Source organism: Salmo salar, chromosome ssa21 (genome assembly GCF_905237065.1).
Source record: "Salmo salar chromosome ssa21, Ssal_v3.1, whole genome shotgun sequence".
Lineage (NCBI taxonomy): Eukaryota > Metazoa > Chordata > Actinopteri > Salmoniformes > Salmonidae > Salmo > Salmo salar.
In genome coordinates, this window is record NC_059462.1 from 23,209,680 (window position 1) to 23,222,677 (window position 12,998).

The 12,998-nt window shown below is 44.0% G+C and overlaps 1 protein-coding gene across 2 annotated transcripts in view; it reads right to left on the minus strand.

The window, feature by feature from the left end:
• Positions 1 to 12,786, minus strand: part of me3 (malic enzyme 3, NADP(+)-dependent, mitochondrial) — a 27,605-nt gene extending 14,819 nt beyond the window's left edge. The window contains exons 1-8 of one of the 2 annotated variants that reach the window (XM_014164545.2): positions 12,485 to 12,786; positions 11,286 to 11,506; positions 4,824 to 4,954; positions 4,071 to 4,220; positions 3,900 to 3,975; positions 3,603 to 3,764; positions 357 to 460; positions 150 to 259 (exon numbers count right to left, since the gene is read on the minus strand). In XM_014164545.2, the coding sequence (XP_014020020.1) occupies positions 150 to 259; positions 357 to 460; positions 3,603 to 3,764; positions 3,900 to 3,975; positions 4,071 to 4,220; positions 4,824 to 4,954; positions 11,286 to 11,501 (949 nt within the window). In that variant the 5' untranslated portion in view covers positions 11,502 to 11,506; positions 12,485 to 12,786. The remainder of the gene's footprint in view (positions 1 to 149; positions 260 to 356; positions 461 to 3,602; positions 3,765 to 3,899; positions 3,976 to 4,070; positions 4,221 to 4,823; positions 4,955 to 11,285; positions 11,507 to 12,484) is intronic. The other variant, XM_014164546.2, reaches the window with a different exon arrangement.
• Positions 12,787 to 12,998: the final 212 nt, after the last annotated feature.

Sequence of the window (12,998 nt, forward strand, 5' to 3'; positions counted from 1 at the left end):
AATCAGAATGGTTTTGCACATCCATTCTTCAACAGTACACAAAACTCTATGTGTCTCTGACTAATACCACAGGAGGGCTTCAGTCATCCACACAGCAAATAAGGTGTATGGAGTGCGAGTAGATTTGACAGGGAAAAAGAGAGAGTTACCTTGGATGTCGTCGTTGAAGGTGCAGTAGCGGTTGCGGTATTTGTTGAGGAGGCGGAAGGCGTTGGAGTTGGCAAAGTCCTCAAACTGGATCAGACAGTTCATTCCATACCTGCATTCCGTGGAGCAGTGAACAGTCAGTCAAACCACACACACACACACACACACACACACACACACACACACACACACACACACACACTACCCACTTGTCAGTAACTGCCTGCATGAACTCATCGATGAGGTCATCGTACTCCTTTCCTCTGATCCTCTTATGCTTCAGGCCGATGTACAGGGGGTCTTCCAGGAGTGCCTGATCAAAAATAACATTTCACCCTCAAGCTCTATGACGAGGGCCTCCAGGAAATAAGGGAAGTAACTAAGTGATAGTGGAGCCCTGAATTCCAAAACAACATCTAGCACCTGTCCAACCCCTTCAGAGCTACAAGAGGGGGGAGGGGCTAGGGGTCCATTTGGAATTGAACAACACTGTTATGCAATCTTGGTGAATCCCAAAATTATTGTATTCTTACCTTAACCCTACTTAGATCTCACTGCCATACAACTACCAGCAGCATATTTAGTTCACTAGGTAAGATATAAACTCAGCAAACTTAACATGTGTTAATATCTGTAAGAAGATAACAAGATTCAACAACTGAGACAAAGTGAACAAGTTCCACAGACATGTGACTAACAGAAATTGAATAATGTGTCCCTGAACAAGGCGGGGTCAAAATCAAAAGTAACAGTCGGTATCTGGTGTGGCCACCAGCTGCATTAAGTACCGCAGTGCATCTCCTCACGGACTGCACCAGATTTGCCCGTTCCTGCTGTGAGATGTTGCCCCACTCTTCCACCAAGGTACCTGCAAGTTCCCGGACATTTCTGGGGGGGAAATGTCCCTAGCCCTCACCCTCTGATCCAACAGGTCCCAGACATGCTCAATGGGATTGAGATCTGGGCTCTTCGCTGGCCATGGCAGAACACTGACATTTCTGTCTTGCAGGAACTCACGCACAGAACGAGCAGTATGGCTGGTGGCATTGTCAGGCTGGTGGCATTGTCATGTCAGGATGAGCCTGCAGGAAGGGTACCACATGAGGGAGGAGGATGTCTTCCCTGTAACGCACAGCACGGAAATTGCTTGCAATGACAAAAAGTTCAGTCCGATGATGCTGTGACACACCGCCCCAGACCATGACGGACCCACCACCTCCAAATCAATCCCGCTCCAGAGTATAGGCCTCGGTGTAACGCTCATTCCTTCGCTGATAAACGCAAATCCAACCATCACCCCTGGTGAGACAAAACTGTGACTCGTCAGTGAAGAGCACTTTTTGCCTGTCCTGTCTGGTACAGCGACGGTGGGTTTGTGCACATAGGCAACATTGTTGCCGGTGATGTAAGGCAGGTCCTCACCAGACAACAGGCCTACAAGCCCGCAGTCCAGCCTCTCTCAGCCTATTGCGGACAGCCTGAGCACTGATGGAGGGATTGTGCGTTCCTGGTGTAACTCGAGTAGTTGTTGTTGCCATCCTGTACCTGTCCCGCAGGTGTGATGTTCAGATGTACCGATCCTGTGCAGGTGTTGTTACACGTGTTCTGCCACTGCGAGGACGATCAGCTGTCCTTCCTGTCTCGCTATCTTAGACGTCTCACAGTATGGACATTGCAATTTATTGCCCTGGCCACATCTGCAGTCCTCATGCCTCCTTGCAACATGCCTAAGGCACGTTCACGCAGATGAGCAGGGACCCTGGGCATCTTTCTTTTGGTGTTTTTCAGAGTCAGTAGAAAGGCCTCTTTAGTGTCCTAAGTTTTCATAGCTGTGACCTTAATTGCCTACCGTCTGTAAGCTTTTAATGTCTTAACAACCATTCCACAGGTGCAAGTTCATTAATTGTTTATGGTTCATTGAACAAGCATGGGGAACAGTGTTTAACCTGTTAGGGCTAGGGGGCAGTATTGACACGGCTGGATAAAAAACGTAACCGATTTAATCTGGTTACTACTCCTGCCCAGTAACTAGAATATGCATATAATTATTGGCTTTGGATAGAAAACACTCCAAAGTTTCTAAAACTGTTTGAATGGTGTCTGTGAGTATAACAGAACTCAAATGGCAGGTCAAAACCTGAGAAGATTCTGTACAGGAAGTGGCATGTCTGACAATTTCTTCCCCTTCTTGATTATCTCTATCCATTACAAAGGATCTCTGCTGTTACGTGACACTTCCTACGGCTCACATGGGCTCTCAGAAGGCGGCAAAAAGCTGAATCGTGGCTTTGCAGGCTCTGGCTGAAACAAAGTAGCGTGTTTGGGTAGTGGCTGGTTACAGTACTGTGAGACTCAGGCTCGTGCCCGCGTCGACCGAAAGCTTTGTTTTCTTTCCTCTGTTTACCTAAAAGGAGATTCCCGGTCGGAATATTATCGCTTTTTTACGAGAAAAATGGCATAAAAATGGATTTTAAACAGCGGTTGACATGCTTCGAAGTACGGTAATGGAATATTTAGAATTTTTTTGTCACGAATTGCGCCATGCTCGCGACCCTGATTTACCATTTCGGATAGTGTCTGGAACGCACGAACAAAACGCCGCTATTCGGATATAACGATGGATTATTTTGGACCAAACCAACATTTGTTATTGAAGTAGCAGTCCTGGGAGTGCATTCTGACGAAGACAACAAAGGTAATCAAACTTTTGTAATAGTAAATCGGAGTTTGGTCAGGGCTAAACTTGGTCGGTGTCTAAATGGCTAGCCGTGATGGCTGGGCTATCTACTGAGAATATTGCAAAATGTGCTTTCACCGAAAAGCTATTTTAAAATCGGACATATCGAGTGTATAGAGGAGTTCTGTATCTATAATTCTTAAAATAATGTATGTTTTTTGTGAACGTTTATCGTGAGTAATTTAGTAAATTCACCGGAGATTTGCGGGGGGTATGCTAGTTCTGAACGTCACATGCTAATGTAAAAAAGCTGGTTTTTGATATAAATATGAACTTGATTGAACAAAACATGCATGTATTGTATAACATAATGTCCTAGGGTTGTCATCTGATGAAGATCAAAGGTTAGTGCTGCATTTAGCTGTCTTCTGGGTTTTTGTGACATTATATGCTAGCTTGAAAAATGTTTTGCTTTCGTTGTAAAGCCTTTTTGAAATCGGACAGTGTGGTTAGATTAACGAGAGTCTTGTCTTTAAAATGCTGTAAAATAGTCATATGTTTGAGAAATTGAAGTAATAGCATTTCTAAGGTATTTGAAAATCGCGCCACTGGATTAGACTGGCTGTTGCGTAGGTGGGACGAATTCGTCCCGCCTAGCCCAGAGAGGTTAAACCCTTTACAATGAAGATCTGTGAAGTTATTTGGATTTTTATGAATTATCTTTGAAAGACAGGGTCCTGAAAAAGGGACGCTTCTTGGAGTGTCCTGTTAGAAGTACCTGGTTGTCGGTGCCTACGTCCAGCAGCACTGGTAGACACTGCTGGGGTGGCACTCCTCCGCAGGCCGTGTACAGGGCCAGTTTACCCACTGGGATGCCCATGCCGTAACTGCCCAGGTCGCCCAGACCCAGGATACGCTCTCCGTCCGTCACCACAATGGCCTGGGGATACACACACGGTTTGGTTCACATGGTGAAACTTGTAGTCTCCACCTATGGGAGCCTTATGCTGTTTACACCCTTAAGTCCACATCCTGTACCATGGAGTAAAGTGTGTGTGTGTTAGGCACTCCTTACCTTGATGTTCTCCTCAGGCCAGGAGTTGAGCATGGTGGCGATGTGGCCTTTATCATGGATGGTGATGAAGAGACCTCTGTGGGATACATGCTAACACTTCAGAACCACTATCATCACACAACAATTCACTGGGTGTGTGTGTGTGCGTGTATCTGTGTGTTTCATGCCAACCGTGGTCTCCTGAAGGCCAGTCCGTACTGTTGGCAGGCCAGCCCTACAGTGGGGGTATAGACAATGGGCATGAACTCCTCTACATCAGACGTCAGCAGGCGGTAAAACAACTTCTCATTCCTGTCCTGCAGAGTCATCAGCAAGATGTACCTGAGAGAGAGAGAAAAATGGGGAGACAGAGAAAGAGAGAAATAGAGAGAGAAATATAGGGAGAGAGAAAGAAAGAGAGAAATGGGGAGAGAGAAATGGAGAGAGAGAAATGGGGGAGAAATGGAAAGAGAGAAATGGGGAGAGAGAGAAATGGAGAGAGAGAGAGAAATGGAGAGAGCGAAAGAGAAAAAATGGGGAGAAAGAGAAATGGAGAGAGAGAAATAGAGAAAAATGGGGAGAAAGAGGAAAAAAATGGGGGGGAGAGAGAAATGGGGGGAGAAATAGAGAGAGAAATGGGGGAAGAGAGAGTAATGAGAGAGAAATGGGGAAGAGAGAAATTGATAGAGAAAAGGGGAGAGAGAAATGGGGGAGAGCGAGCGAAATGGAGAGAGAAATTGAGAGAAATGGAAAGGGAGAAAGAGAGAAATGGAAAGAGAAATAGAGAGAGAAAGAGAGAAATGGAGAGAGAGAGAGTGCAGAACAAGGTGAAACAGAGACCAGTAAGTGATACGAGGGGGAGGAAAGCTACTGTATTTCTGTGTATTTTTAGCCATCATACAGTATGTGTGTGTGTGTGTGTGTGTGTGTGTGTTATGTGCTCACTTGTCGAGGGGGTTGCGGCCCTCGTAGCTCTTCATGATACGGAGCACCTGGACGTCCTGGGAGAGGTAGACGGGGGGCAGGAGGCCGTGGATGCCCAGCTGCAGGCGCTCCTGCAGGGTGAAGGCCATGCCCTGCAGGGGGGTGGAGGCGCACACATCCAACATAAAGGGTCAACGATAGCGCTGTGTAACAGACACCATCCAATGTTGTAGCATTGGTCTAGCTAGCATTGATCTAGCTAGCTCTTGTTCACATAAACACCCAGTTATCAGGCTTTTACAAGTATTGTCTTCAATAGAGAAGCTTTAGAGCTTTAGCTGTGTTGTGGTTCTGATCATGTCTTGAGCATTCCTTTTTTTAGGCCTATTGCATGTAGGGAAATTCATATAGCTGCTCACTGGGCTGACCGGACCCCAACTTTGTGGTCTGGTTGTGCTTAGTGCCACTACTCTGTCACGTCAGTGTTCTTGTGTTCCCACTTTTTCACACACTCGCTCTAGCTCTTCTTTCTTTCTTCAAATGGAAAGAATTCTTCAGAAAGCAAGAGGCTCGTCATGGAAATAAATCACATTTTCAGGAATTTACTACTGTAAATGTACTACTATTGTAGTGTCACTATGTAAAGTTGTGATAGTCTAATGTAACACAATAGTAGTACATTTTGCCAAACCTGGGGTTTGGTCCATTAATAATAAACAACTGTTAATGTCAATCACAGTGACACACTCAGGGGTTTCTGGATCAAAAAGGGGCTTAGTTGGTGGGCGTGGCGTTGCAATCTGTGTGGTCGGCCCATCGGTGCGGCTGAATTTAAGAGAACATTTTAGAGGCCCCCCCATCTTGGCGGTGTAGAGAAAACGTTGACTTTACGCCAATTTCATGCATTCTACTAATTTATCCATAAAGTTCAGATAATATTTTGCAGTTTTAAAGTAGGTTTGCTGTAATTCTATGCATTTTGACATGGAGCTGAAAGAAAATGTTGCAATTTAAAACAAATGTCCTGCTAGTCTACATATTCTGCCATGGAGCTGAGATAAAATGTTGTAGTTCTAAAGTTAATTTCCTGCAATTCCATGCATTTTGCAATGGCTAATGCGTGTTCTTTTTAGAATTTTCAAATCACCCTGACTGTCTAGCTTTTATTTTGGTGATTGTTAGAACTCAAAGATTATATTCTGAAAAAATATATACAGTGCCTTCAGAAAGTATTCATACCCCTTGACTTATTCGTCATTTTGTTGTGTTACAGCATTAATTTAAAATGTATTAAATATATTTTCCTCACCCATCTACACACAATACCCCATAATGACAAAGTGAAAATATGTTTTAGACATTTTTGTTAATATATTGAAAACGCGGAAATATTTCATTTGCATAAGTATTCACACCCCCGAGTCAAAACTTTGTAGAAACACCGTCAGCAGCGATTACAGCTGTGAGTCTTTCTGTGTAAGTCTCTAGCAGCTTTCCACACCTGGATTGTGTAACATTGGCACATTATTCTTGTCAAAATTCTTCAAGCTCTGTCAAATTGGTTGTTGATCATTGTAAGACAACCATTTTCAGGTCTTACTATAGATTTAAATCAAAACTGTAACTCGACCACTCAGGAACATTCACCGTCTTCTTGGTAAGCAACTCCAGTGTAGATTTGGCCATGTGTTTTTGGTTATTGTCCTTCTGAAAGGTGAATTCATCTCCCAGTGTCTGGTGGAAAGCACACTGAACTAGGTTTTCCTCTAGGATTTTGCCTGTGCTTAGCTCCATTCCTTTTCTTATCCTGAAAAACTCCCCAGTCCTTAGCAATTACAAGCATACACATAACATGGATGCAGACACCACTATGCTTGAAAATCTGGAGAGTGGTACTCAGCAATGTGTTGTATTGGATTTGCCCTTAACGCAACACTTTTTTATTTTACCTTTATTTAATTCTTATTTTCAATGACGGCCTAGGAACAGTGGCTTATGCCTTGTTCAGAGGCAGAACGACAGATTTTTACCTTGTCAGCTCTGGGATTCGATCTTGCAACCTTCCAGTTACAAGTTCAACGCTCTAACCACTAGGCTACTTGTGCTTTGCCCCATGTTTTGCAGTATTACTTTAGTGCCTTTCAGCAAACAGGATGCATGGTTTTGAATATTTGTATTCTGTTCAAGCTTCCATCTTTTCACTCTGTCAATTAGGTTAGGTTAGTATTTTGGAGTAACTACAGTACAATGTTGTTGAACAATCCTCAGTTTTATCCTATCACAGCCATTGTCGGAAAGATATCAGTTTGTCTCTGTGGATGGTTTGTCCTCTGGCAAATCAACTGTAAATGTTGGTGTTCCTCAAGGCTCCGTTTTAGGACCACTATTGTTAAATTTTACCTCTTGATGTCATTCAGAAACATAATGTTAACTTTCACTGCTATGCAGATGACACACAGCTGTACATTTCAATGAAACATGGTGAAGCCCCAAAATTGCCCTCCCTGGAAACCTGTGTTTCAGACGTAAGGAAGTGGATGGTGGCAAATGTTCTACTTTTAAACTCGGACAAAACAGAGATGCTAGTTCTAGATCCCAAGAAACAAAGATCTTCTGTTGAATCTGACAATTAATCTTGATGGATGTACAGTCGTCTCAAATAAAACTGAAGGACCTCTCCATTTCTCTGGACCCTGATCTCTCTTTTGTCGAACATATCAAGACTGTTTCAAGGACAGCTTTTTTCCATCTACATAACATTGCAAAAATCAGAAACTTTCTGTCCAAAAATGCAGAAAAATTTATCCATGCTTGTCACTTCTAGGTTAGACTACTGCAATGCTCTACTTTCCGGCTACCTGGATAAAGCACTAAATAAACTTCAGTTAGTGCTAAACACGGATGCTAGAATCTTGACTAGAACAAAAAAGTTGTATCATATTACTCCAGTGCTAGTCTCTCTACACTGGCTTCCTGTTAAGGCTAGGGCTGATTTCAAGGTTTTACTGCTAACCTACAAAGCATTACATGGGCTTGCTCCTACCTATCTTTCCGATTTGGTCCTGCCGTACATACCTACACGTACGCTACGGTCACAAGACGCAGGCCTCCTTATTGTCCCTAGAATTTCTAAGCAAACAGCTGGAGGCAGGGCTTTCTCCTATAGAGCTAAATTTTTATGGAATGGTCTGCCTATCCATGTGAGAGACGCAGACTCAGTCTCGACCTTTAAGTCTTTATTGAAGACTCATCTCGTCAGTAGGTCCTATGATTGAGTGTAGTCTGGCCCAGGGGTGTGAATGTGAACGGAAAGGCACTGGAGCAACGAACCACCCTTGCCGTCTCTGCCTGGCCGGTCCCCCTCTCTCCACTGGGATTCTCTGCCTCTAACCCTATTACAGGAGCTGAGTCACTGGCTTACTGGTGCTCTTCCATGCTGTCCCTAGGAGGGGTGCGTCACTTGAGTGGGTTGAGTCACTGACGTGATCTTCCTGTCCGGGTTGGTGCCCCCCCTTGGGTTTGTGCCGTGGGGGAGATCTTCATGGGCTATACTCGGTCTTGTCTCAGGATGGTAAGTTAGTGGTTGAAGATCTCCCTCTAGTGGTGTGAGGGCTGTGCTATGGCAGTGGGTGGGGTTATATCCTGCCTGGTTTGGCCCTGTCCGGGGGTATCGTCGGACGGGGCCACAGTGTCTCCCGACCCCTCCCGTCTCAGCCTCCAGTATTTATGCTGCAATAGTTTGTGTCGGGGAGCTAGGGTCAGTCTGTTATATCTGGAGTATTTCTCCCGTCTTATCCTTTGTCCTGTGTGAATTTAAGTATGCTCTCTCTCTTTTTCTCTCTCTCTCGGAGGACCTGAGCCCTAGGACCATGCCTCAGGACTATCTGGCCTGATGACTCCTTGCTGTCCCTAGTCCACATGGTTGTGCTGCTGCTCCAATTTCAACTGTTCTGCCTGCGGTTTCCTAACTTACCGGCAACTGAGTTAGGAAGGACACCTGTATCTTTGTAGTGAATGGGTGTATTGATACACCAACCAAAGTGTAATTAATAACTTCAACATGCTCAAAGGGATATTCATTGTCTGCTTTTTTTTTTTTTTACCAATAGGTGCCCTTCTTTGCAAGGCATTGGAAACCCTCTCTGGTCTTTGTGGTTGAATCTGTGTTTGAAATGTACTGCTCGACTGAGGGACCTTACAATTATCTGTATGTGAGGGGTACAGAGATGAGGTAGTCATTCAAAAATCATGTTAAACATTATTATTGCACAGAGTGACTCCATGCAACTTATTATGTGACTTCTTAAGCACATTTTTTCTCCTGAACTTATTTAGGCTCGAAAAACATAATTCCACTTTGATATTAATTGGGCATTGTGTGTAGGCCAGTGACATAAAATATACGCTTACTCCATTTTAAATTCAGACTAACACACCAAAATGTGGAAAAAGTCAAGGGGTGTGAATACTTTCTGAATGCACTGTAGGTCCATTATCTTTTCTACATACATTATGTGTTGTTTTATTTTTACTGTTTGGATTTAGGCGTCCCAAAAAATGCTTAGGTGGCCTGCCCAAGGATTTTAATGGCAGAAAAAAAAAATCACTGCTTTCTCATACTATGTGATGTTAAAGGGGATTTTTCTCAAGTCAGATGAACTCGTGAGAACCTAAGAACTGTTTGATGGTGTGATTGTTAAAATGTTTTAATAACTGGTGATATAAAATGTCCTTCAATACGCTGAGGGGTGAATTGTACTGTGTTAGAGATTAATGATCATAATTGAGAGCAGACTTTGAAACAGTAGTCTGGAGGATGAAAGGTCATGTATTGGTCCCTTTCTACAACTTACATGTCTCCGCAAGGTAAAGCCCCACCTTATCTCAGCTCACTGGTCACCATAGCAGCACCCACCCATAGCATGCGCTCCAGCAGGTATATTTCACTGGTCACCCCCAAAGCCAATTCCTCCTATGGCCGCCTTTCCTTCCAGTTCTCTGCTGCCAATGACTGGAACGAACTGCAAAAATCACTGAAGCTGGACACTCATATCTCCTTCACTAACTTTAAGCACCAGCTGTCAGAGCAGCTCACAGATCACTGCACCTGTACATAGCTCATCTGTAAATAGCCCTTTGCACCCCAGTATCTCTACTTTAACATTCATCTTCTGCACATCTATCACTCCAGTGTTTAATTGCTATATTGTAATTATTTCGCCACTATGGCCTATTTATTGCCTTACCTCCCTAATCTTACCTCATTTGCACACACTGTATATATACTTTTTCTATTGTGTTATTGACTGTATGTTTATTTATTCCATGTGTAACTCTGTGTTGTTGTTTGTGTCGCACTGCTTTGCTTCATCTTGGCCAGGTCACAGTTGTAAATGAGAACTTGTTCTCAACTGGCCTACCTAGTTAAATAAAGGTGAAATAAAAAAATAAAAAACAGTCAAACATTTAAATTAAGTGCAAACAAAGACATAAGTAATTCAACCACAAGATGGAAATACATTATTCGCACACTTACATAATCTGACACACACACACACACACACACACACACACACACACACACACACACACACACACACACACACACACACACACACACCTCTGAGATAGATAAGCAGTTAGAGGCCCTAAAGTAAACCCATCAAGGAAGCACAGCTGACTAGCCACGGCAATTACACCTTCATAGATCGATAGAGTTGGGTAATGCAAAGAGCAGACTAAAAACACCTATACCCTATAATATGAACATGTCTGGTGTACAAAAAAGGCAGTCTAAAAATGATTTTTTTTTATAGTGTTTTTGAATCATGTTTTCCTCACATAGAAAGTGCAGAACAGCAGTTCTAACAATGGACACTTCCTGTCCAGTTTAGTCTCATTGGCGTCAACACGATGACCTAGAATAACCCGAAGAGGTGTGTCACATGGCCCGTTTTGGACTGGGCTATAGAGAGGCTACAGAGATCCCAAGGCCCAATTGAACCTACATCTGCAGGGGCAAACAATATCAGTATCAGAACCATACTTGCCTTTCACTCTTCACCCTTTATATCTATGTTACTATAATGTTCCAAACCAGACAGCCACACCCCCTTTACCTAAAGCTCTCTTCTCAATGGGAACTTTGACTGACCTGATACTTACAGGTAGTTTTGCGAGCCAATGCTAACTAGCATTTGCGCAATGACTATACCCATAGACATCCAGTCATTGCACGAACGTTGGTTAGCATTGGTTCGCAAGACTACCTCCAACTTCCTTCATACTGGAGACAGAGACATAAAAATGGTATCCACGAGTTCATCTGACACTGGGGGAGTACAGAAAGGGCCTAATTTACAAAATCCCAAAGTATCTAGCCACACACACTAACTTTGCAACATATAATCTCAATTGTCTAAATGGGTGCAGTGGCTTTTCATCTGATGGCACTGCACTGTCTGTGGTGGTCTAGGGATTTACCTTGTTCAGGTGGGGGTTTCTGGTGATGTCATAGCCACGCTTCTTGGTGCTGACGCTGCCCTTGCGGCTCGAGCCTGAGTGGCACACTCTGACAGCCTCGAGGCAGGTCGCACGGGCCACAGTATCAGGATGGCCCGTTGTGCCCGCGAGGACCCTCATAGCGCCCGCTGTCATGCGTCTGCACAGCGACACACTCCTGCCTGGTAGGGAGTTCATATTTCCTGTGAAGAGAGAGGGCACGAGAGGTGGTGTTGACTTTTCCTAAATCACCTCAGTTTAAAAAGAGAAGGGTGCAACTGCAGCCTGCAATTCGGGGCGTTCCCTCTAAATACTTCTATTGGTCCATTTTTAAGCTATGACTCTGGTATATAGGCGGGAGGCAGGGGAATTTCAGTACAGTAGGTGGCGGTAATGCACCACAAAGTTGGATGCCAACCACTGATAAACCCCACAGAAGAAAACGCGGGGGCAACAACAGTTGCTAGCTTTTATTTAATTATTTAACTAGGCAAGTCAGTTAAGAACAAATTATGATTTACAATGAAGGCCTACCAAAAGTCAAAATGCCTCCTGCGGGGACGGGGCTTGGGATAACATTTTTTTAAGTAAATACAATATAAATATAGGACAAAACACACATCACAACAAGAGAGAAAACATAGCTATATGGGCACTGTTTTCCTGCAGTTCATATGATGACGGCTGGGGTTTGGTAAGCGGGAACGATGACAATGTGTGCTAGCTTAGCTAGCTAGTCCAGGAGGGGCTCCTGTACACAGCGGGGGGGTTAATGCAGTAACCAATGGGAGGCCCGAGGGCACAAGCAGGAATGCCCCGAATTGCGGGCTGCAGTTACATACTATTTCAAAAACCCAGAAGACCTAGAATTTCATGCACGCAACCTGCATACCATCCAATGTCAGCATACAGTTGGCCTCCACATACAGTAGCCTAAACAACGCTAGGCCCTGAATCTATCACGTATGGCTTAGCATTTAATTCAACAAGTAATTCAACACTCGCAGTAGGTAAACAACAGGTGCCACGATGATGATGGCATTGTAAATACGGTGTTTTTCAGTATCCATCCTAATCGACAAGTTAATTTTGCATTTTGTTGTGCAACTGTGAGCTATATATGGTCTCCAAATATAGGCAGCAGCACACACATTGAGTTATTTACAAAACAAACTAAGTACCTTTAGCTCGCTACCTGAAAACCGCTTGACGCTGCCCTTGAGTTCCTATCCGTAAAATCCGTCAATCTTCATAGGGTTTAGTGGCAGACGACTGTTTTTCTCCGTCGCTGATGTTTTTATCGGTGAATAGTCTGAAACAGCTGATACAAGCTTCTTTGACATTGAGGCTTTCACTTCCCAATGAATCTGTAGAAGAACCGCCCGTTTCGTCAAGACCGTCCAATCAGATAAAGCGAAATGTGGTTCATGTCCCCCAGCCTACGCTCCTCCCCTCCTGTTTCTGTGTACTGTATTTTCCATTGTTATAATTTCTAGCTCTTCCTGTATGATATCAAAGAGAGTACTAGCACAGGCAGAAGGGATAACCCAGACACATCAAAGGGGCTATAAAACTGAAGCATCCGTTTACGTTCTCACAACCAAATATGGTAGTGAGAGGAAGTCCAGTCGCGGGTAGTGGGAAATGGAACGAGGTGAAACTGGGCCGGTTCTGCCAATTTTCTCATCGATGGAA